The sequence below is a fragment of the Oncorhynchus kisutch genome, unplaced genomic scaffold, assembly GCF_002021735.2.
Source record: "Oncorhynchus kisutch isolate 150728-3 unplaced genomic scaffold, Okis_V2 scaffold1550, whole genome shotgun sequence".
Lineage (NCBI taxonomy): Eukaryota > Metazoa > Chordata > Actinopteri > Salmoniformes > Salmonidae > Oncorhynchus > Oncorhynchus kisutch.
In genome coordinates, this window is record NW_022263495.1 from 8,498 (window position 1) to 35,408 (window position 26,911).

General features: G+C 44.6%; 1 protein-coding gene across 1 annotated transcript in view; it reads right to left on the minus strand.

Moving 5' to 3' along the window:
• Positions 1-3,512: 3,512 nt before the first annotated feature.
• The window catches only part of LOC109885471 (protein FAM193B), a gene marked incomplete at its 3' end in the record, with an annotated part of 29,282 nt that continues 5,883 nt past the window's right edge, over positions 3,513-26,911 (minus strand). Inside the window, exons 4-6 of the mRNA XM_031818682.1 lie at positions 26,078-26,290; positions 24,148-24,721; positions 3,513-3,776 (exon numbers count right to left, since the gene is read on the minus strand). Of these exons, the coding sequence (XP_031674542.1) occupies positions 3,513-3,776; positions 24,148-24,721; positions 26,078-26,290 (1,051 nt within the window). The remainder of the gene's footprint in view (positions 3,777-24,147; positions 24,722-26,077; positions 26,291-26,911) is intronic.

Genomic DNA, 26,911 nt, shown 5'->3' on the forward strand with positions numbered 1-26,911 from the left:
GTATAATATGGCTGATGTGTAGCTGTATAATATGGCTGATGTGTAGCTGTATAATATGGCTGATGTGTAGCTGTATAATATGGCTGATGTGTAGCTGTATAATATGGCTGATGTGTAGCTGTATAATATGGCTGATGTGTAGCTGTATAATGCGGCTGATGTGTAGCTGTATAATGCGGCTGATGTGTAGCTGTATAATGCGGCTGATGTGTAGCTGTATAATGCGGCTGATGTGTAGCTGTATAATGCGGCTGATGTGTAGCTGTATAATATGGCTGATGTGTAGCTGTATAATATGGCTGATGTGTAGCTGTATAATATGGCTGATGTGTAGCTGTATAATATGGCTGATGTGTAGCTGTATAATATGGCTGATGTGTAGCTGTATAATATGGCTGATGTGTAGCTGTATAATATGGCTGATGTGTAGCTGTATAATATGGCTGATGTGTAGCTGTATAATATGGCTGATGTGTAGCTGTATAATATGGCTGATGTGTAGCTGTATAATATGGCTGATGTGTAGCTGTATAATATGGCTGATGTGTAGCTGTATAATATGGCTGATGTGTAGCTGTATAATATGGCTGATGTGTAGCTGTATAATATGGCTGATGTGTAGCTGTATAATATGGCTGATGTGTAGCTGTATAATATGGCTGATGTGTAGCTGTATAATATGGAGCCATGTGTAGCTGTATAATATGGAGCCATGTGTAGCTGTATAATATGGCTGATGTGTAGCTGTATAATATGGCTGATGTGTAGCTGTATAATATGGCTGATGTGTAGCTGTATAATATGGCTGATGTGTAGCTGTATAATATGGCTGATGTGTAGCTGTATAATATGGCTGATGTGTAGCTGTATAATATGGCTGATGTGTAGCTGTATAATATGGCTGATGTGTAGCTGTATAATACGGCTGATGTGTAGCTGTATAATACGGCTGATGTGTAGCTGTATAATATGGCTGATGTGTAGCTGTATATACGGCTGATGTGTAGCTGTATAATATGGAGCCATGTGTAGCTGTATAATATGGCTGATGTGTAGCTGTATAATATGGAGCCATGTGTAGCTGTATAATATGGCTGATGTGTAGCTGTATAATATGGAGCCATGTGTAGCTGTATAATATGGCTGATGTGTAGCTGTATAAGCTGATGTGTAGCTGTATAATATGGCTGATGTGTAGCTGTATAATATGGCTGATGTGTAGCTGTATAATGTGGCTGATGTGTAGCTGTATAATATGGCTGATGTGTAGCTGTATAATATGGAGCCATGTGTAGCTGTATAATATGGAGCCATGTGTAGCTGTATAATATGGAGCCATGTGTAGCTGTATAATATGGCTGATGTGTAGCTGTATAATGTGGCTGATGTGTAGCTGTATAATATGGCTGATGTGTAGCTGTAAAATATGGCTGATGTGTAAATGTATAATATGGCTGATGTGTAGCTGTATAATGTGGCTGATGTGTAGCTGTATAATATGGCTGATGTGTAGCTGTATAATGTGGCTGATGTGTAGCTGATGTGTAGCTGTATAATGTGGCTGATGTGTAGCTGTATAATGTGGCTGATGTGTAGCTGTATAATATGGCTGATGTGTAGCTGTATAATATGGCTGATGTGTAGCTGTATAATATGGAGCCATGTGTAGCTGTATAATATGGCTGATGTGTAGCTGTATAATATGGCTGATGTGTAGCTGTATAATATGGCTGATGTGTAGCTGTATAATATGGAGCCATGTGTAGCTGTATAATGTGGCTGATGTGTAGCTGTATAATATGGCTGATGTGTAGCTGTATAATACGGCTGATGTGTAGCTATATAATATGGAGCCATGTGTAGCTGTATAATACGGCTGATGTGTAGCTATATAATATGGAGCCATGTGTAGCTGTATAATATGGCTGATGCGTAGCTGTATAATATGGAGCCATGTGTAGCTGTATAATACGGCTGATGTGTAGCTGTATAATATGGCTGATGTGTAGCTGTATAATATGGCTGATGTGTAGCTGTATAATGTGGCTGATGTGTAGCTGTATAATATGGCTGATGTGTAGCTGTATAATATGGCTGATGTGTAGCTGTATAATATGGCTGATGTGTAGCTGTATAATATGGCTGATGTGTAGCTGTATAATGTGGCTGATGTGTAGCTGTATAATGTGGCTGATGTGTAGCTGTATAATGTGGCTGATGTGTAGCTGTATAATGTGGCTGATGTGTAGCTGTATAATATGGCTGATGTGTAGCTGTATAATATGGCTGATGTGTAGCTGTATAATATGGCTGATGTGTAGCTGTATAATATGGCTGATGTGTAGCTGTATAATATGGCTGATGTGTTGCTGTATAATATGGAGCCATGTGTAGCTGTAAAATATGGCTGATGTGTAGCTGTAAAATATGGCTGATGTGTAAATGTATAATATGGCTGATGTGTAGCTGTATAATATGGCTGATGTGTAGCTGTATAATACGAAGCCATGTGTAGCTGTATAATATGGAGCCATGTGTAGCTGTATAATATGGAGCCATGTGTAGCTGTATAATATGGCTGATGTGTAGCTGTATAATGTGGCTGATGTGTAGCTGTATAATATGGCTGATGTGTAGCTGTATAATATGGCTGATGTGTAGCTGTATAATATGGAGCCATGTGTAGCTGTATAATATGGCTGATGTGTAGCTGTATAATATGGCTGATGTGTAGCTGTATAATGTGGCTGATGTGTAGCTGTATAATATGGCTGATGTGTAGCTGTATAATGTGGCTGATGTGTAGCTGTATAATGTGGCTGATGTGTAGCTGTATAATATGGCTGATGTGTAGCTGTATAATGTGGCTGATGTGTAGCTGTATAATGTGGCTGATGTGTAGCTGTATAATGTGGCTGATGTGTAGCTGTATAATGTGGCTGATGTGTAGCTGTATAATGTGGCTGATGTGTAGCTGTATAATATGGCTGATGTGTAGCTGTATAATATGGCTGATGTGTAGCTGTATAATATGGAGCCATGTGTAGCTGTATAATGTGGCTGATGTGTAGCTGTATAATATGGCTGATGTGTAGCTGTATAATATGGCTGATGTGTAGCTGTATAATATGGCTGATGTGTAGCTGTATAATATGGCTGATGTGTAGCTGTATAATATGGCTGATGTGTAGCTGTATAATATGGCTGATGTGTAGCTGTATAATATGGCTGATGTGTAGCTGTATAATATGGCTGATGTGTAGCTGTATAATATGGAGCCATGTGTAGCTGTATAATGTGGCTGATGTGTAGCTGTATAATATGGCTGATGTGTAGCTGTATAATATGGCTGATGTGTAGCTGTATAATATGGCTGATGTGTAGCTGTATAATATGGCTGATGTGTAGCTGTATAATATGGCTGATGTGTAGCTGTATAATATGGCTGATGTGTAGCTGTATAATATGGCTGATGTGTAGCTGTATAATATGGCTGATGTGTAGCTGTATAATATGGCTGATGTGTAGCTGTATAATATGGCTGTAATGTAGCTGTATGTATTTTCTCCATCACTACTATACATACCGCGTTGTGTCCGAAGAACTCACAGTAGCAGCAGTCACAGTACTTCCCATCCTTCTGGTTGTTTGAGGAGGAAGCACAGGAGCTCCTCTCAGAACTAGAGTCCTCGTCCTCTCCCTCCTCCAGCTCCGAAGGGGGGTGACACAACCCCCCCGCCCCGTTAGACAGCTTATGTCCTTTACACGCCTGGTCCCTGGAGCATAGACACGGGATGCAGAGAACAGATAGTCAGATGTAGAGACAGAGAAAGACAGAAACCATGCTTAGTGAGGTGACATTTTTAATTGAGCAGTGACGACAGGTAGAACCACGGCCATGTCTCATCACTAGATTCTAGAGCAGTGATGACAGGTAGAACCACGACCATGTCTCATCACTAGATTCTAGAGCAGTGATGACCGGTAGAACCACGACCATGTCTCATCACTAGATTTTAGAGCAGCAGACAGCGATGACAGGTAGAACCACGACCATGTCTCATCACTAGATTCTAGAGCAGTGATGACCGGTAGAACCACGACCATGTCTCATCACTAGATTCTAGAGCAGTGATGACCGGTAGAACCACGACCATGTCTCATCACTAGATTCTAGAGCAGTGATGACAGGTAGAACCACGACCATGTCTCATGACTAGATTCTAGAGCAGTGATGACAGGTAGAAACACAACCATGTCTCATCACTAGATTCTAGAGCAGCAGACAGTGATGACCGGTAGAACCACGACCATGTCTCATCACTAGATTCTAGAGCAGTGATGACAGGTAGAACCACGACCATGTCTCATCAATATATTCTAGAGCAGTGATGACAGTTAGAACCACGACCATGTCTCATCACTAGATTCTAGAGCAGTGATGACCGATAGAACCACAAACATATCTCATCACTAGATTCTAGAGCAGTGATGACAGGTAGAACCACGGCCATGTCTCATCACTAGATTCTAGAGCAGTGATGACCGGTAGAACCACGACCATGTCTCATCACTAGATTCTAGAGCAGTGATGACAGACAGGTAGAACCACTACCATGTCTCATCACTAGATTCTAGAGCTGTGATGACAGGTAGAACCACGACCATGTCTCATGACTAGATTCTAGAGCAGTGATGACAGGTAGAACCACGACCATGTCTCATCACTAGATTCTAGAGCAGCAGACAGTGATGACCGGTAGAACCACGACCATGTCTCATCACTAGATTCTAGAGCAGAGATGACCGGTAGAACCACGACCATGTCTCATCACTAGATTCTTGAGTAGTGATGACCGGTAGAACCACGACCATGTCTCATCACTAGATTCTAGAGCAGTGATGACCGGTAAAAACCACGACCATGTCTCATCACCAGATTCTAGAGCAGTGATGACAGGTAGAACCACAGCCATGTCTCATCACTAGATTCTAGAGCAGTGATGACAGGTAGAACCACGGCCATGTCTCATCACTAGATTCTAGAGCAGTGACGACAGGTAGAACCACGACCATGTCTCATCATTAGATTCTAGAGCAGTGATGACAGGTAGAACCACGATCATTTCTCATCACTAGATTCTAGAGCAGTGATGACAGGTAGAACCACGACCATGTCTCATCACTAAATTCTAGAGCAGTGATGACCGGTAGAACCATGACCATGTCTCATCCCTAGATTCTAGAGCAGTGATGACAGGTAGAACCACGACCATGTCTCATCAATATATTCTAGAGCAGTGACGACAGGTAGAACCACGACCATGTCTCATCACTAGATTCTAGAGCAGCAGACAGTGATGAACGGTAGAACCACGACCATGTCTCATCACTACATTCTAGAGCAATGATGACCGGTAGAACCACGACCATGTCTCATCACTAGATTCTAGAGTAGTGATGACCGGTAGAACCACGACCATGTCTCATCACTAGATTCTAGAACAGTGATGACCGGTAGAACCACGACCATGTCTCATCACTAGATTCTAGAGCAGTGATGACAGGTAGAACCACAGCCATGTCTCATCACTAGATTCTAGAGCAGTGATGACAGGTAGAACCACGGCCATGTCTCATCACTAGATTCTAGAGCAGTGATGACCGGTAGAACCACGACCATGTCTCATCACTAGATTCTAGAGCAGTGATGACAGACAGGTAGAACCACGATCATTTCTCATCACTAGATTCTAGAGCAGTGATGACAGGTAGAACCACGACCATGTCTCATCACTAGATTCTAGAGCAGCAGACAGTGATGACCGGTAGAACCACGACCACGTCTCATCACTAGATTCCAGAGCAGTGATGACCGGTAGAACCACAACCATGTCTCATCACTAGATTCTAGAGTAGTGATGAACGGTAGAACCACGACCATGTCTCATCACTAGATTCTAGAGCAGTGATGACAGGTAGAACCACAGCCATGTCTCATCACTAGATTCTAGAGCAGTGATGACTGGTAGAACCACAACCATATCTCATCACTAGATTCTAGAGCAGTGATGACCGGTAGAACCACGACCATGTCTCATTACAAGATTCTAGAGCAGTGACGACAGGTAGAACCACGACCATGTCTCATCAATATATTCTAGAGCAGTGACGACAGGTAGAACCACAACCATGTCTCATCACTAGATTCTAGAGCAGTGATGACCGGTAGAACCACGACCATGTCTCATTACAAGATTCTAGAGCAGTGACGACAGGTAGAACCACGACCATGTCTCATCACTAGATTCTAGAGCAGCAGACAGTGATGACCGGTAGAACCACGACCATGTCTCATCACTAGATTCTAGAGCAGTGATGACCGGTAGAACCACGACCATGTCTCATCACTAGATTCTAGAGTAGTGATGACCGGTAGAACCACGACCATGTCTCATCACTAGATTCTAGAGCAGTGATGACCGGTAGAACCACAACCATGTCTCATCACTAGATTCTAGAGCAGTGATGACAGGTAGAACCACGACCATGTCTCATCACTAGATTCTAGAGCAGTGATGACAGACAGGTAGAACCACTACCATGTCTCATGACTAGATTCTAGAGCAGTGATGACAGACAGGTAGAACCACTACCATGTCTCATGACTAGATTCTAGAGCAGTGATGACAGGTAGAACCACAACAATGTCTCATCACTAGATTCTAGAGCAGTGATGATAGGTAGAACCACGACCATGTCTCATTACAAGATTCTAGAGCAGTGACGACAGGTAGAACCACGACCATGTCTCATCACTAGATTCTAGAGCAGTGATGACCGGTAGAACCACGACCATGTCTCATTACAAGATTCTAGAGCAGTGACGAAAGGTAGAACCACGACCATGTCTCATCACTAGATTCTAGAGCAGTGATGACTGGTAGAACCACGACCATGTCTCATCACTAGATTCTAGAGTAGTGATGACCGGTAGAACCACGACCATGTCTCATCACTAGATTCTAGAGCAGTGATGACAGACAGGTAGAACCACTACCATGTCTCATCACTAGATTCTAGAGCAGTGATGACAGACAGGTAGAACCACTACCATGTCTCATCACTAGATTCTAGAGTAGTGATGACCGGTAGAACCACGACCATGTCTCATCACTAGATTCTAGAGCAGTGATGACCGGTAGAACCACAACCATGTCTCATCACTAGATTCTAGAGCAGCAGACAGTGATGACCGGTAGAACCACGACCATGTCTCATCACTAGATTCTAGAGCAGTGATGACCGGTAGAACCACGACCATGTCTCATCACTAGATTCTAGAGTAGTGATGACCGGTAGAACCACGACCATGTCTCATCACTAGATTCTAGAGCAGTGATGACCGGTAGAACCACAACCATGTCTCATCACTAGATTCTAGAGCAGTGATGACAGGTAGAACCACGACCATGTCTCATCACTAGATTCTAGAGCAGTGATGACAGACAGGTAGAACCACTACCATGTCTCATGACTAGATTCTAGAGCAGTGATGACAGGTAGAACCACAACAATGTCTCATCACTAGATTCTAGAGCAGTGATGATAGGTAGAACCACGACCATGTCTCATCACTAGATTCTAGAGCAGTGATGACTGGTAGAACCACAACCATATCTCATCACTAGATTCTAGAGCAGTGATGACCGGTAGAACCACGACCATGTCTCATTACAAGATTCTAGAGCAGTGACGACAGGTAGAACCACGACCATGTCTCATCACTAGATTCTAGAGCAGTGATGACAGTTAGAACCACAACCATGTCTTATCACTAGATTCTAGAGCAGTGATGACCGGTAGAACCACGACCATGTCTCATCACTAGATTCTAGAGCAGTGATGATCGGTAGAACCATGACCATGTCTCATCACTAGATTCTAGAGCAATGACGACAGGTAGAACCACAACCATGTCTCATCACTAGATTCTAGAGCAGTGATGACCGGTAGAACCACGACCATGTCTCATCACTAGATTCTAGAGCAGTGATGACCGGTAGAACCACGACCATGTCTCATTACAAGATTCTAGAGCAGTGACGACAGGTAGAACCACGACCATGTCTCATCACTAGATTCTAGAGCAGCAGACAGTGATGACCGGTAGAACCACGACCATGTCTCATCACTAGATTCTAGAGCAGTGATGACCGGTAGAACCACGACCATGTCTCATCACTAGATTCTAGAGTAGTGATGACCGGTAGAACCACGACCATGTCTCATCACTAGATTCTAGAGCAGTGATGACCGGTAGAACCACAACCATGTCTCATCACTAGATTCTAGAGCAGTGATGACAGGTAGAACCACGACCATGTCTCATCACTAGATTCTAGAGCAGTGATGACAGACAGGTAGAACCACTACCATGTCTCATGACTAGATTCTAGAGCAGTGATGACAGGTAGAACCACAACAATGTCTCATCACTAGATTCTAGAGCAGTGATGATAGGTAGAACCACGACCATGTCTCATAACTAGATTCTAGAGCAGTGATGACTGGTAGAACCACAACCATATCTCATCACTAGATTCTAGAGCAGTGATGACCGGTAGAACCACGACCATGTCTCATTACAAGATTCTAGAGCAGTGACGACAGGTAGAACCACGACCATGTCTCATCACTAGATTCTAGAGCAGTGATGACCGGTAGAACCACGACCATGTCTCATTACAAGATTCTAGAGCAGTGACGAAAGGTAGAACCACGACCATGTCTCATCACTAGATTCTAGAGCAGTGATGACTGGTAGAACCACGACCATGTCTCATCACTAGATTCTAGAGTAGTGATGACCGGTAGAACCACGACCATGTCTCATCACTAGATTCTAGAGCAGTGATGACAGACAGGTAGAACCACTACCATGTCTCATCACTAGATTCTAGAGCAGTGATGACAGACAGGTAGAACCACTACCATGTCTCATCACTAGATTCTAGAGTAGTGATGACAGGTAGAACCACGACCATGTCTCATCACTAGATTCTAGAGCAGTGATGACAGGTAGAAACACAACCATGTCTCATCACTAGATTCTAGAGCAGTGATGACAGGTAGAACCACAGCCATGTCTCATCACTAGATTCTAGAGCAGTGATGACAGGTAGAACCACGGCCATGTCTCATCACTAGATTCTAGAGCAGTGATGACCGGTAGAACCACGACCATGTCTCATCACTAGATTCTAGAGCAGTGATGACAGACAGGTAGAACCACTACCATGTCTCATCACTAGATTCTAGAGCAGTGATGACAGGTAGAACCACGATCATTTCTCATCACTAGATTCTAGAGCAGTGATGACAGGTAGAACCACGACCATGTCTCATCACTAGATTCTAGAGCAGTGATGACAGACAGGTAGAACCACTACCATGTCTCATGACTAGATTCTAGAGCAGTGATGACAGGTAGAACCACAACAATGTCTCATCACTAGATTCTAGAGCAGTGATGATAGGTAGAACCACGACCATGTCTCATCACTAGATTCTAGAGCAGTGATGACTGGTAGAACCACAACCATATCTCATCACTAGATTCTAGAGCAGTGATGACCGGTAGAACCACGACCATGTCTCATTACAAGATTCTAGAGCAGTGACGACAGGTAGAACCACGACCATGTCTCATCACTAGATTCTAGAGCAGTGATGACCGGTAGAACCACGACCATGTCTCATTACAAGATTCTAGAGCAGTGACGAAAGGTAGAACCACGACCATGTCTCATCACTAGATTCTAGAGCAGTGATGACTGGTAGAACCACGACCATGTCTCATCACTAGATTCTAGAGTAGTGATGACCGGTAGAACCACGACCATGTCTCATCACTAGATTCTAGAGCAGTGATGACAGACAGGTAGAACCACTACCATGTCTCATCACTAGATTCTAGAGTAGTGATGACAGGTAGAACCACGACCATGTCTCATCACTAGATTCTAGAGCAGTGATGACAGGTAGAAACACAACCATGTCTCATCACTAGATTCTAGAGCAGTGATGACAGGTAGAACCACAGCCATGTCTCATCACTAGATTCTAGAGCAGTGATGACAGGTAGAACCACGGCCATGTCTCATCACTAGATTCTAGAGCAGTGATGACCGGTAGAACCACGACCATGTCTCATCACTAGATTCTAGAGCAGTGATGACAGACAGGTAGAACCACTACCATGTCTCATCACTAGATTCTAGAGCAGTGATGACAGGTAGAACCACGATCATTTCTCATCACTAGATTCTAGAGCAGTGATGACAGGTAGAACCACGACCATGTCTCATCACTAAATTCTAGAGCAGTGATGACCGGTAGAACCATGACCATGTCTCATCCCTAGATTCTAGAGCAGTGATGACAGGTAGAACCACGACCATGTCTCATCAATATATTCTAGAGCAGTGACGACAGGTAGAACCACGACCATGTCTCATCACTAGATTCTAGAGCAGCGATGACAGGTAGAACCACAGCCATGTCTCATCACTAGATTCTAGAGCAGCAGACAGTGATGAACGGTAGAACCACGACCATGTCTCATCACTACATTCTAGAGCAGTGATGACCGGTAGAACCACGACCATGTCTCATCACTAGATTCTAGAGCAGCGATGACAGGTAGAACCACAGCCATGTCTCATCACTAGATTCTAGAGCAGTGATGACAGGTAGAACCACGGCCATGTCTCATCACTAGATTCTAGAGCAGTGATGACCGGTAGAACCACGACCATGTCTCATCACTAGATTCTAGAGCAGTGATGACAGACAGGTAGAACCACGATCATTTCTCATCACTAGATTCTAGAGCAGCAGACAGTGATGACCGGTAGAACCACGACCATGTCTCATCACTAGATTCTAGAGCAGTGATGACAGTTAGAACCACAACCATGTCTTATCACTAGATTCTAGAGCAGTGATGACCGGTAGAACCACGACCATGTCTCATCACTAGATTCTAGAGCAGTGATGATCGGTAGAACCATGACCATGTCTCATCACTAGATTCTAGAGCAGTGATGACAGGTAGAACCACGACCATGTCTCATCACTAGATTCTAGAGCAGCAGACAGTGATGACCGGTAGAACCACGACCATGTCTCATCACTAGATTCTAGAGCAGTGATGACAGTTAGAACCACAACCATGTCTTATCACTAGATTCTAGAGCAGTGATGACCGGTAGAACCACGACCATGTCTCATTACAAGATTCTAGAGCAGTGACGACAGGTAGAACCACGACCATGTCTCATCACTAGATTCTAGAGCAGTGATGACCGGTAGAACCACGACCATGTCTCATCACTAGATTCTAGAGCAGTGATGACCGGTAGAACCACGACCATGTCTCATCACTAGATTCTAGAGCAGTGATGACAGACAGGTAGAACCACTACCATGTCTCATCACTAGATTCTAGAGCAGTGATGACAGACAGGTAGAACCACTACCATGTCTCATCACTAGATTCTAGAGCAGTGATGACAGACAGGTAGAACCACTACCATGTCTCATCACTAGATTCTAGAGCAGTGATGACAGACAGGTAGAACCACTACCATGTCTCATGACTAGATTCTAGAGCAGTGATGACAGGTAGAAACACAACCATGTCTCATGACTAGATTCTAGAGCAGTGATGACCGGTAGAACCACGACCATGTCTCATCACTAGATTCTAGAGCAGTGATGACAGGTAGAACCACGACCATGTCTCATCAATATCATCTAGAGCAGTGACGACAGGTAGAACCACAACCATGTCTCATCACAAGATTCTAGAGCAGTGATGACCGGTAGAACCACGACCATGTCTCATTACAAGATTCTAGAGCAGTGACGACAGGTAGAACCACGACCATGTCTCATCACTAGATTCTAGAGCAGTGATGACCGGTAGAACCACATCCATGTCTCATCACTAGATTCTGGAGCAGTGATGACAGGTAGAACCACGACCATGTCTCATCACTAGATTCTAGAGCAGTGATGACAGACAGGTAGAACCACTACCATGTCTCATGACTAGATTCTAGAGCAGTGATGACAGGTAGAAACACAACCATGTCTCATGACTAGATTCTAGAGCAGTGATGACCGGTAGAACCACGACCATGTCTCATCACTAGATTCTAGAGCAGTGATGACAGGTAGAACCACGACCATGTCTCATCAATATATTCTAGAGCAGTGATGACAGGTAGAACCACGACCATGTCTCATCAATATATTCTAGAGCAGTGACGACAGGTAGAACCACAACCATGTCTCATCACAAGATTCTAGAGCAGTGATGACCGGTAGAACCACGACCATGTCTCATTACAAGATTCTAGAGCAGTGACGACAGGTAGAACCACGACCATGTCTCATCACTAGATTCTAGAGCAGTGATGACCGGTAGAACCACGACCATGTCTCATCACTAGATTCTAGAGCAGTGATGACCGGTAGAACCACGACCATGTCTCATCACTAGATTCTAGAGCAGTGATGACAGACAGGTAGAACCACTACCATGTCTCATCACTAGATTCTAGAGCAGTGATGACCGGTAGAACCACGACCATGTCTCATCACTAGATTCTAGAGCAGTGATGACCGGTAGAACCACGACCATGTCTCATCACTAGATTCTAGAGCAGTGATGACAGACAGGTAGAACCACTACCATGTCTCATCACTAGATTCTAGAGCAGTGATGACAGGTAGAACCACGACCATGTCTCATCACTAGATTCTAGAGCAGTGATGACAGGTAGAAACACAACCATGTCTCATCACTAGATTCTAGAGCAGCAGACAGTGATGACCGGTAGAAACCCGACCATGTCTCATCACTAGATTCTAGAGCAGTGATGACAGGTAGAACCACGACCATGTCTCATCACTAGATTCTAGAGCAGTGATGACAGTTAGAACCACAACCATGTCTTATCACTAGATTCTAGAGCAGTGATGACCGGTAGAACCACGACCATGTCTCATCACTAGATTCTAGAGCAGTGATGATCGGTAGAACCATGACCATGTCTCATCACTAGATTCTAGAGCAGTGATGACAGGTAGAACCACGATCATTTCTCATCACTAGATTCTAGAGCAGTGATGACAGGTAGAACCACGACCATGTCTCATCACTAAATTCTAGAGCAGTGATGACCGGTAGAACCATGACCATGTCTCATCCCTAGATTCTAGAGCAGTGATGACAGGTAGAACCACGACCATGTCTCATCAATATATTCTAGAGCAGTGACGACAGGTAGAACCACGACCATGTCTCATCACTAGATTCTAGAGCAGCAGACAGTGATGAACGGTAGAACCACGACCATGTCTCATCACTACATTCTAGAGCAGTGATGACCGGTAGAACCACGACCATGTCTCATCACTAGATTCTAGAGCAGCGATGACAGGTAGAACCACAGCCATGTCTCATCACTAGATTCTAGAGCAGTGATGACAGGTAGAACCACGGCCATGTCTCATCACTAGATTCTAGAGCAGTGATGACCGGTAGAACCACGACCATGTCTCATCACTAGATTCTAGAGCAGTGATGACAGACAGGTAGAACCACGATCATTTCTCATCACTAGATTCTAGAGCAGCAGACAGTGATGACCGGTAGAACCACGACCATGTCTCATCACTAGATTCTAGAGCAGTGATGACAGTTAGAACCACAACCATGTCTTATCACTAGATTCTAGAGCAGTGATGACCGGTAGAACCACGACCATGTCTCATCACTAGATTCTAGAGCAGTGATGATCGGTAGAACCATGACCATGTCTCATCACTAGATTCTAGAGCAGTGATGACAGGTAGAACCACGACCATGTCTCATCACTAGATTCTAGAGCAGCAGACAGTGATGACCGGTAGAACCACGACCATGTCTCATCACTAGATTCTAGAGCAGTGATGACAGTTAGAACCACAACCATGTCTTATCACTAGATTCTAGAGCAGTGATGACCGGTAGAACCACGACCATGTCTCATTACAAGATTCTAGAGCAGTGACGACAGGTAGAACCACGACCATGTCTCATCACTAGATTCTAGAGCAGTGATGACCGGTAGAACCACGACCATGTCTCATCACTAGATTCTAGAGCAGTGATGACCGGTAGAACCACGACCATGTCTCATCACTAGATTCTAGAGCAGTGATGACAGACAGGTAGAACCACTACCATGTCTCATCACTAGATTCTAGAGCAGTGATGACAGACAGGTAGAACCACTACCATGTCTCATCACTAGATTCTAGAGCAGTGATGACAGACAGGTAGAACCACTACCATGTCTCATCACTAGATTCTAGAGCAGTGATGACAGACAGGTAGAACCACTACCATGTCTCATGACTAGATTCTAGAGCAGTGATGACAGGTAGAAACACAACCATGTCTCATGACTAGATTCTAGAGCAGTGATGACCGGTAGAACCACGACCATGTCTCATCACTAGATTCTAGAGCAGTGATGACAGGTAGAACCACGACCATGTCTCATCAATATAATCTAGAGCAGTGACGACAGGTAGAACCACAACCATGTCTCATCACAAGATTCTAGAGCAGTGATGACCGGTAGAACCACGACCATGTCTCATTACAAGATTCTAGAGCAGTGACGACAGGTAGAACCACGACCATGTCTCATCACTAGATTCTAGAGCAGTGATGACCGGTAGAACCACATCCATGTCTCATCACTAGATTCTGGAGCAGTGATGACAGGTAGAACCACGACCATGTCTCATCACTAGATTCTAGAGCAGTGATGACAGACAGGTAGAACCACTACCATGTCTCATGACTAGATTCTAGAGCAGTGATGACAGGTAGAAACACAACCATGTCTCATGACTAGATTCTAGAGCAGTGATGACCGGTAGAACCACGACCATGTCTCATCACTAGATTCTAGAGCAGTGATGACAGGTAGAACCACGACCATGTCTCATCAATATATTCTAGAGCAGTGATGACAGGTAGAACCACGACCATGTCTCATCAATATATTCTAGAGCAGTGACGACAGGTAGAACCACAACCATGTCTCATCACAAGATTCTAGAGCAGTGATGACCGGTAGAACCACGACCATGTCTCATTACAAGATTCTAGAGCAGTGACGACAGGTAGAACCACAACCATGTCTCATCACTAGATTCTAGAGCAGTGATGACCGGTAGAACCACGACCATGTCTCATCACTAGATTCTAGAGCAGTGATGACCGGTAGAACCACGACCATGTCTCATCACTAGATTCTAGAGCAGTGATGATCGGTAGAACCATGACCATGTCTCATCACTAGATTCTAGAGCAGTGATGACAGGTAGAACCACGACCATGTCTCATCACTAGATTCTAGAGCAGCAGACAGTGATGACCGGTAGAACCACGACCATGTCTCATCACTAGATTCTAGAGCAGTGATGACCGGTAGAACCACGACCATGTCTCATCACTAGATTCTAGAGTAGTGATGACCGGTAGAACCACGACCATGTCTCATCACTAGATTCTAGAGCAGTGATGACAGGTAGAACCACAGCCATGTCTCATCACAAGATTCTAGAGCAGTGATGACAGACAGGTAGAACCACTACCATGTCTCATCACTAGATTCTAGAGCAGTGATGACAGTTAGAACCACGATCATTTCTCATCACTAGATTCTAGAGCAGTGATGACCGGTAGAACCACGACCATGTCTCATCACTAGATTCTAGAGCAGTGATGACAGGTAGAACCACGACCATGTCTCATCAATATATTCTAGAGCAGTGACGACAGGTAGAACCACAACCATGTCTCATCACAAGATTCTAGAGCAGTGATGACCGGTAGAACCACGACCATGTCTCATTACAAGATTCTAGAGCAGTGACGACAGGTAGAACCACGACCATGTCTCATCACTAGATTCTAGAGCAGTGATGACCGGTAGAACCACATCCATGTCTCATCACTAGATTCTAGAGCAGTGATGACAGGTAGAACCACGACCATGTCTCATCACTAGATTCTAGAGCAGTGATGACAGACAGGTAGAACCACAACCATGTCTCATGACTAGATTCTAGAGCAGTGATGACAGGTAGAAACACAACCATGTCTCATGACTAGATTCTAGAGCAGTGATGACAGGTAGAAACACAACCATGTCTCATCACTAGATTCTAGAGCAGCAGACAGTGATGACCGGTAGAAACCCGACCATGTCTCATCACTAGATTCTAGAGCAGTGATGACAGGTAGAACCACGACCATGTCTCATCACTAGATTCTAGAGCAGTGATGACCGGTAGAACCACGACCATGTCTCATGACTAGATTCTAGAGCAGTGATGACAGGTAGAAACACAACCATGTCTCATGACTAGATTCTAGAGCAGTGATGACAGGTAGAAACACAACCATGTCTCATGACTAGATTCTAGAGCAGTGATGACCGGTAGAACCACGACCATGTCTCATCACTAGATTCTAGAGCAGTGATGACAGGTAGAACCACGACCATGTCTCATCAATATATTCTAGAGCAGTGACGACAGGTAGAACCACAACCATGTCTCATCACAAGATTCTAGAGCAGTGATGACCGGTAGAACCACGACCATGTCTCATTACAAGATTCTAGAGCAGTGACGACAGGTAGAACCACGACCATGTCTCATCACTAGATTCTAGAGCAGTGATGACCGGTAGAACCACGACCATGTCTCATCACTAGATTCTAGAGTAGTGATGACCGGTAGAACCACGACCATGTCTCATCACTAGATTCTAGAGCAGTGATGACCGGTAGAACCACATCCATGTCTCATCACTAGATTCTAGAGCAGTGATGACAGGTAGAACCACGACCATGTCTCATCACTAGATTCTAGAACAGTGATGACAGAGGTAGAACCACAACCATGTCTCATGACTAGATTCTAGAGCAGTGATGACAGGTAGAAACACAACCATGTCTCATCACTAGATTCTAGAGCAGCAGACAGTGATGACCGGTAGAAACCCGACCATGTCTCATCACTAGATTCTAGAGCAGTGATGACAGGTAGAACCACGACCATGTCTCATCACTAGATTCTAGAGTAGTGATGACAGGTAGAACCACGACCATGTCTCATCACTAGATTCTAGAGCAGTGATGACCGGTAGAACCACGACCATGTCTCATCACTAGATTCTAGAGCAGTGATGACAGGTAGAACCACAGCCATGTCTCATCACTAGATTCTAGAGCAGTGAAGACCGGTAGAAACATGACCATGTCTCATCACTAGATTCTAGAGCAGTGATGACCGGTAGAACCACGACCATGTCTCATTACAAGATTCTAGAGCAGCAGACAGTGATGACCGGTAGAACCACGACCATGTCTCATCACTAGATTCTAGAGCAGTGATGACTGGTAGAACCACGACCATGTCTCATCACTAGATTCTAGAGTAGTGATGACCGGTAGAACCACGACCATGTCTCATCACTAGATTCTAGAGCAGTGATGACCGGTAGAACCATGACCATGTCTCATCACTAGATTCTAGAGCAGTGATGACAGACAGGTAGAACCACTACCAAGTCTCATCACTAGATTCTAGAGCAGTGATGACAGACAGGTAGAACCACTACCATGTCTCATCACTAGATTCTAGAGCAGTGATGACCGGTAGAACCACGACCATGTCTCATCACTAGATTCTAGAGCAGTGATGACAGGTAGAACCACAGCCATGTCTCATCACTAGATTCTAGAGCAGTGAAGACCGGTAGAAACATGACCATGTCTCATCACTAGATTCTAGAGCAGTGATGACAGGTAGAACCACAACAATGTCTCATCACTAGATTCTAGAGCAGTGATGATAGGTAGAACCACGACCATGTCTCATCACTAGATTCTAGAGCAGCAGACAGTGATGACCGGTAGAACCACGACCATGTCTCATCACTAGATTCTAGAGCAGTGATGACTGGTAGAACCACGACCATGTCTCATCACTAGATTCTAGAGCAGTGATGAGCGGTAGAACCACGACCATGTCTCATCACTAGATTCTAGAGCAGTGATGAGCGGTAGAACCACGACCATGTCTCATCACTAGATTCTAGAACAGTGATGAACGGTAGAACCACGACCATGTCTCATCACTGGATTCTAGAGCAGTGACGACAGGTAGAATCACGACCATGTCTCATCACTAGATTCTAGAGCAGTGATGACAGGTAGAACCACGACCATGTCTTATCACTAGATTCTAGAGCAGCAGACAGTGATGACCGGTAGAACCACGACCATGTCTCATCACTGGATTCTAGAGCAGTGACGACAGGTAGAATCACGACCATGTCTCATCACTAGATTCTAGAGCAGTGATGACAGGTAGAACCACGACCATGTCTCATCACTAGATTCTAGAGCAGTGAAGACCGGTAGAACCATGACCATGTCTCATCACTAGATTCTAGAGCAGCACACAGTGATGACCGGTAGAACCACGACCATGTCTCATCACTAGATTCTAGAGCAGTGATGACTGGTAGAACCACGACCATGTCTCATCACTAGATTCTAGAGTAGTGATGACCGGTAGAACCACGACCATGTCTCATCACTAGATTCTAGAGCAGTGATGACCGGTAGAACCACGACCATGTCTCATCACTAGATTCTAGAGCAGTGATGACCGGTAGAACCACAACCATATCTCATCACTAGATTCTAGAGCAGTGATGACCGGTAGAACCACGACCATGTCTCATTACAAGATTCTAGAGCAGTGACGACAGGTAGAACCACGACCATGTCTCATCACTAGATTCTAGAGCAGCACACAGTGATGACCGGTAGAACCACGACCATGTCTCATCACTAGATTCTAGAGCAGTGATGACTGGTAGAACCACGACCATGTCTCATCACTAGATTCTAGAGTAGTGATGACCGGTAGAACAACGACCATGTCTCATCACTAGATTCTAGAGCAGTGATGACAGACAGGTAGAACCACGACCATGTCTCATCACTAGATTCTAGAGCAGTGATGACAGACAGGTAGAACCACTACCATGTCTCATCACTAGATTCTAGAGCAGTGATGACAGGTAGAACCACGACCATGTCTCACCACTAGATTCTAGAGCAGTGATGACCGGTAGAAACACAACCATGTCTCATCACTAGATTCTAGAGCAGTGATGACCGGTAGAACCACGACCATGTCTCATCACTAGATTCTAGAGCAGTGATGACAGACAGGTAGAACCACGACCATGTCTCATCACTAGATTCTAGAGCAGTGATGACAGACAGGTAGAACCACTACCATGTCTCATCACTAGATTCTAGAGCAGTGATGACAGGTAGAACCACGACCATGTCTCATCACTAGATTCTAGAGCAGTGATGACCGGTAGAACCACGACCATGTCTCATCACTAGATTCTAGAGCAGTGATGACCGGTAGAACCACGACCATGTCTCATCACTAGATTCTAGAGCAGTGATGACCGGTAGAACCACGACCATGTCTCATCACTAGATTCTAGAGCAGTGATGACCGGTAGAACCACGACCATGTCTCATCAATATATTCTAGAGCAGTGACGACAGGTAGAACCACAACCATGTCTCATCACTAGATTCTAGAGCAGTGATGACCGGTAGAACCACGACCATGTCTCATTACAAGATTCTAGAGCAGTGACGACAGGTAGAACCACGACCATGTCTCATCACTAGATTCTAGAGCAGCAGACAGTGATGACCGGTAGAACCACGACCATGTCTCATCACTAGATTCTAGAGTAGTGATGACCGGTAGAACCACGACCATGTCTCATCACTAGATTCTAGAGCAGTGATGACAGACAGGTAGAACCACGACCATGTCTCATCACTAGATTCTAGAGCAGTGATGACAGACAGGTAGAACCACTACCATGTCTCATGACTAGATTCTAGAGCAGTGATGACAGGTAGAACCACAACAATGTCTCATCACTAGATTCTAGAGCAGTGATGACCGGTAGAACCACGACCATGTCTCATCACTAGATTCTAGAGTAGTGATGACCGGTAGAACCACGACCATGTCTCATCACTAGATTCTAGAGCAGTGATGACAGGTAGAAACACAACCATGTCTCATCACTAGATTCTAGAGCAGTGATGACCGGTAGAACCACGACCATGTCTCATCACTAGATTCTAGAGTAGTGATGACCGGTAGAACCACGACCATGTCTCATCACTAGATTCTAGAGCAGTGATGACCGGTAGAACCACGACCATGTCTCATCACTAGATTCTAGAGCAGTGATGACAGGTAGAACCACGACCATGTCTCATCACTAGATTCTAGAGCAGTGATGACAGGTAGAACCACGACCATGTCTTATCACTAGATTCTAGAGCAGCAGACAGTGATGACCGGTAGAACCACGACCATGTCTCATCACTAGATTCTAGAGCAGTGATGACAGTTAGAACCACAACCATGTCTTATCACTAGATTCTAGAGCAGTGATGACCGGTAGAACCACGACCATGTCTCATCACTAGATTCTAGAGCAGTGATGCTCGGTAGAACCATGACCATGTCTCATCACTAGATTCTAGAGTAGTGATGACCGGTAGAACCACGACCATGTCTCATCACTAGATTCTAGAGCAGTGATGACAGGTAGAACCACAGCCATGTCTCATCACTAGATTCTAGAGCAGTGATGACAGACAGGTAGAACCACTACCATGTCTCATCACTAGATTCTAGAGCAGTGATGACAGGTAGAACCACGATAATTTCTCATCACTAGATTCTAGAGCAGTGATGACAGGTAGAACCACGACCATGTCTCATCACTAGATTCTAGAGCAGCAGCGATATTTCACTCTTTATTTGTCATTAAAACAGTCTCTATATACAGTATACTTCCATTCATTTCATTCCCAAATGGTACCGGGGGACAATCAGGGGCACAGAAATCGACTCTAGGGTGTAAAACAGCATGATCATTACACAGGTGCACCTTGTGCTGGGGATAATAAAAGGCCATACTGAAATGTCCAGTTTGTTCTCACAACGCCACAGATGTCTCATGTTTTGAGGGAGCGTGCAATCGGCATGCTGACTGCAGGAATGTCCACCAGAGCTGTTGCCCGAGATTTTATGTTAATTTCTCTTCCATAAAAAGTTGTTTTTGAGAATTTGGCAGTGTGTCCAACCGGCCTCACCGCAGACCATGTGTAACCACACCAGCCCAGGACCACCACATCCAGCTTCTTCACCTGCGGGGTCATCTGAGGAGTATTTCGGTCTGTAATAAAGCCATTTTGTGGGGAAAAACTCATTCTGATTGGCTGGGCCATTGTTAAATTCTTTGAAATTGTTGCTTGTTTCATTTTTATTTAGTGTATATCAACTGCCATTATTATACTAGACAAGGTGTCTATTACTGTACATTCCATGAAAACAACCTATCAACGGAACACCATTACCGTAGAAACACCAACCTATCAACGGAACACCATTACCGTAGAAACACCAACCTATCAACGGGACACCATTACCGTAGAAACACCAACCTATCAATGGGAACACCATTACCGTAGAAACACCAACCTATCAATGGGAACACCATTACCATAGAAACATCAACCTATCAACGGAACACCATTACCGTAGAAACACCAACCTATCAACGGAACACCATTACCGTAGAAACATCAACGGAACACCATTACCGTAGAAACACCAACCTATCAATGGGAACACCATTACCGTAGAAACATCAACGGAACACCATTACCGTAGAAACACCAACCTATCAATGGGAACACCATTACCGTAGAAACATCAACCTATCAACGGAACACCATTACCGTAGAAACACCAACCTATCAACGGAACACCATTACCGTAGAAACATCAACGGAACACCATTACCGTAGAAACACCAACCTATCAATGGGAACACCATTACCGTAGAAACATCAACCTATCAATGGGAACACCATTACCGTAGAAACATCAACCTATCAACGGAACACCATTACCGTAGAAACATCAACGGAACACCATTACCGTAGAAACACCAACCTATCAATGGGAACACCATTACCGTAGAAACATCAACCTATCAACAGAACACCATTACCGTAGAAACACCAACCTATCAACGGAACACCATTACCGTAGAAACATCAACCTATTAACTTCTTCGATATAGGGGGCGCTCTTTTATTTTTTGGATGCAAAAACGTTCCCGTTTTAAACAAGATATTTTGTCACGAAAAGATGCTCGACTATGCATATAATTGACAGCTTTGGAAAGAAAACACTGACGTTTCCAAAACTGCAAAGATATTATCTGTGAGTGCCACAGAACTGATGCTACAGGCGAAACCAAGATGAAATTTCAAACAGGAAATGCCCCAGATTCTGAAGGCGCTGTGTTCCAATGTCTCCTTATATGGCTGTGAATGCGCCAGGAATGAGCCTACACTTTCTGTCGGTTCCCCAAGGTGTCTGCAGCATTGTGACGTATTTGTAGGCATATCATTGGAAGATTGACCATAAGAGACTACATTTACCAGGTGCCCGCTTGGGGTCCTCCGATGAAATTATTGCATAATCTCCAGCTGCGTGCAATTGTCCATTTGGTTCAGAGGAGAAACCAAACTCCCACAAATGATTTATCATCGAATAGATATGTGAAAAACACCTTGAGGATTGATTCTAAACAACGTTTGCCATGTTTCTGTCGATATTTATGGAGTTAATTTGGAAAAAAGTTTGGCGTTGTAATGACTGAATTTTCAGGTTTTTTTCTTAGCCAAACGTGATGAACAAAACGGAGCGATTTCTCCTACACAAATAATGTTTTTGGAAAAACTGAACATTTGCTATCTAACTGAGAGTCTCGTCATTGAAAACATCCGAAGTTCTTCAAAGGTAAATTATTTTATTTGAATGCTTTTCTTGTTTTTGTGAAAATGTTGCCTGCTGAATGCTAGGCTTAATGCTATGCTAGCTATCAATACTCTTACACAAATACTTGTGTAGCTTTGGTTGAAAAGCATATTTTGAAAATCTGAGATGACAGTGTTGTTAACAAAAGGCTAAACTTGTGAGCCAATAAATTTATTTCATTTCATTTGCGATTTTCATGAATAGTTAACGTTGCGTTATGGTAATGAGCTTGAGGCTATAATTACGCTCCCGGATACGGGATTGCTCGACGCTAGAGGTTAACAGAACACCATTACCGTAGAAACATCAACCTATCAACGGAACACCGTTACCGTAGAAACACCAACCTATCATTGGGAACACGATTACCGTAGAAACATCAACCTACCAACGGAACACCATTACCGTAGAAACACCAACCTATCAACGGAACACCATTACCGTAGAAACATCAACGGAACACCATTACCGTAGAAACATCAACGGAACACCATTACCGTAGAAACATCAACCTATCAACGGAACACCATTACCGTAGAAACACCAACCTATCAACGGAACACCATTACCGTAGAAACATCAACCTATCAACGGAACACCATTACCGTAGAAACATCAACCTATCAATGGGAACACCATTACCGTAGAAACATCAACCTATCAACGGAACACCATTACCGTAGAGACATCAACGGAACACCATTACCGTAGAAACACCAACCTATCAATGGGAACACCATTACCGTAGAAACATCAACCTATCAACGGAACACCATTACCGTAGAAACACCAACCTATCAACGGAACACCATTACCGTAGAAACAGCAACCTATCAACGGAACACCATTACCGTAGAAACATCAACGAAACACCATTACCGTAGAAACATCAACGGAACACCATTACCGTAGAAACATCAACCTATCAATGGAACACCACTAAGAGCTGTCTTATCACTAGATAGATACTATCACTACATTTTATGAACCTACATCGTTTCACAGGAATCTGGATGGAGAAGAACAATCTATCAAACTACCAACCTGCAGGCGCCAGCGGTCAGGTGTTGCCCAGCGGTCAGGTGTTGCCCAGCGGTCAGGTGTTGCCCAGCGGTCAGGTGTCCCACGTTGGAAGAGGGCAGCGCCCCCCCACTGTGGCCATTACAGGGGTGGTTACAGCCCATCAGGGAGGGGCCCAGTTTGCTGTGCTGGCCGTTCACAGGAGGAATGTGTGAGTTTTTACATGCCAAGGGCTTATGGAGGGCCGCTGCTGAGCAGTCAGGGCCACTCAGGGCCCCCAGCTTGGCCCCTGTTGGGCAGTCAGGGCCACCCAGGGCCCCCAGCTTGGCCCCTGCTGAGCAGTCAGAGCCACCCAGGGCCCCCAGCTTGGCCCCTGCCGAGGGGACGTGGAGGTTTGGTACCAGCGGGGAGAAGGGGGCGTGAGCAGCTAGACCGGGAGAGGAGGAGGATGTGACATGGCCGTGCTGCTGCCCTCCAGGGCTCTGCTTGAGGGGCAGGAGAGAGGAATGCTGAGAGGAGGATGAGAGGCCAGTGGGGCTGTTGGGGGGGACAGACAGGTCTGAGTGTTGGTGGTGGTCGCTGGGGTGGAATGCTTCCCCTGGAGGACAGAGGAGAGACAAGTGGTGAGTGGAATATTGGACAAATATAGTTGTGATTCCCAGTGGTTACAGATGTCTGCTTGTCTCTAGAGGTGTAATCTATGGGCCATATCTCTGCTTCTCTCTAGATTAATAATCTATGGGCCATATCTCTGCTTCTCTCTAGAGGTGTAATCCATGGGCCATATCTCTGCTTCTCTCTAGATTAATAATCTATGGGTCATATCTCTGCTTCTCCCTAGATTAATAATCTATGGGTCATATCTCTGCTTCTCTCTAGAATAATAATCTATGGGTCATATCTCTGCTTCTCCCTAGATTAATAATCTATGGGCCATATCTCTGCTTCTCCCTAGATTAATAATCCATGGGTCATATTTCTGCTTCTTCCTAGATTAATAATCTATGGGCCATATCTCTGCTTCTCTCTAGATTAATAATCTATGGGCCATATCTCTGCTTCTCTCTAGAGGTGTAATCCATGGGCCGTATCTCAGCTTCTCTCTAGAGGTGTAATCCATGGGCCTTATCTCTGTTTCTCTCTAGAGGTGTAATCCATGGGCCATATCTCTGCTTCTCTCTAGAGGTGTAATCCATGGGCCATATCTCTGCTTCTCTCTAGAGGTGTAATCTATGGGCCATATCACTGCTTCTCTCTAGAGGTGTAATCTATGGGCCATATCACTGCTTCTCTCTAGATTAATAATCTATGGGCCAAATCACTGCTTCTCTCTAGATGAATAATCTATTGGTCATATCTCTGCTTCTCTCTAGATTAATAATCTATGGGCCATATCTCTGCTTCTCTCTAGAGGTATAATCCATGGGCCATATCTCTGCTTCTCTCTAGATTAATAATCTATGGGCCATATCTCTGCTTCTCTCTAGAGGTGTAATCCATGGGCCTTATCTCTGCTTCTCTCTAGAGGTGTAATCCATGGGCCATATCTCTGCTTCTCTCTAGATTAATAATCTATGGGTCATATCTCTGCTTCTCCCTAGATTAATAATCTATGGGTCATATCTCTGCTTCTCCCTAGATTAATAATCCATGGGCCATATCTCTGCTTCTCTCTAGATTAATAATCTATGGGCCATATCTCTGCTTCTCTCTAGAGGTGTAATCCATGGGCCATATCTCTGCATCTCTCTAGATTAATAATCCATGGGCCATATCTCTGCTTCTCTCTAGAGGTGTAATCTATGGGCACAATCCTTCCCTGAGATTTGTGTGTGTATGCATTAATAATGTGCTATTGTCAACAGGACACGTGAACTGTAATTCAGTTTAGATGCCGGTATGTCTTGAATTCTCTGTGTCCTAAAAAGGGTGGAGAGAAAGAGAGAGATCTCACCAGGCGGTGTTGGTCGTCGGCACATGGTCTTGAAGTGCTTTGGGGTGGTCTTACAGAGGTCCCCGGAGGTAGAGAGCGGGTTCCCGGGGGAAGAACCACTGGAATTCTGGGAAGGGTGACTGTAGGGGCACACTTTGGCCCCAGGCGTTTTAGCAGATTTCCCAGGAGCCTCATGAGAGCCTCGCTTCTCGTGACATGCTGGTCCCCCTGTTCCTATTGGACCAGAGGAGGGAGGGATAATGAAGAGGAGGAAGATGAACGTTTGAACATCTTGGCCATGTTCTGTTATAATCTCCACCCGGCACAGTCCAGAAGAGGACTGGACACCCCTCATAGCCTGGTTCCTCTCTAGGTTTCTTCCTAGGTTCTGGCCTTTTCTAGGGAGTTTTTCCTAGCCACCGTGCTTCTACACCTGCATTGCTTGCTGTTTGTGGTTTTAGGCTGGGTTTCTGTACAGCGCTTTGTGACATCGGCTGATGTAAGACGAGATTTATAAATACATTTGATTTGATTGATTGAAGAAAGTTTTACTCAGAGGAGTAACAGGTTCTGTTTCAGTAGACACACACTGGAGTACAGTTCCCTCCATGTTGTCAGTGTAAATTCTGTTACAGTAAATGAACTGAAAACCATTTTTTCAAATGTATTTGACCAGGCAAGTCAGTTAAGAACAAATTCTTATTTTCAATGACGGCCTAGGAACAGTGGGTTAACTGCCTGTTCAGGGGCAGAACGACAGATACACTGTCAGCTCGGGGGTTTGGACTTGCAACCTTCCGGTTACTAGTCCAACGCTCTAACCACTAGGCTGCCCTGCCGCCCCGGTAGCCTAAA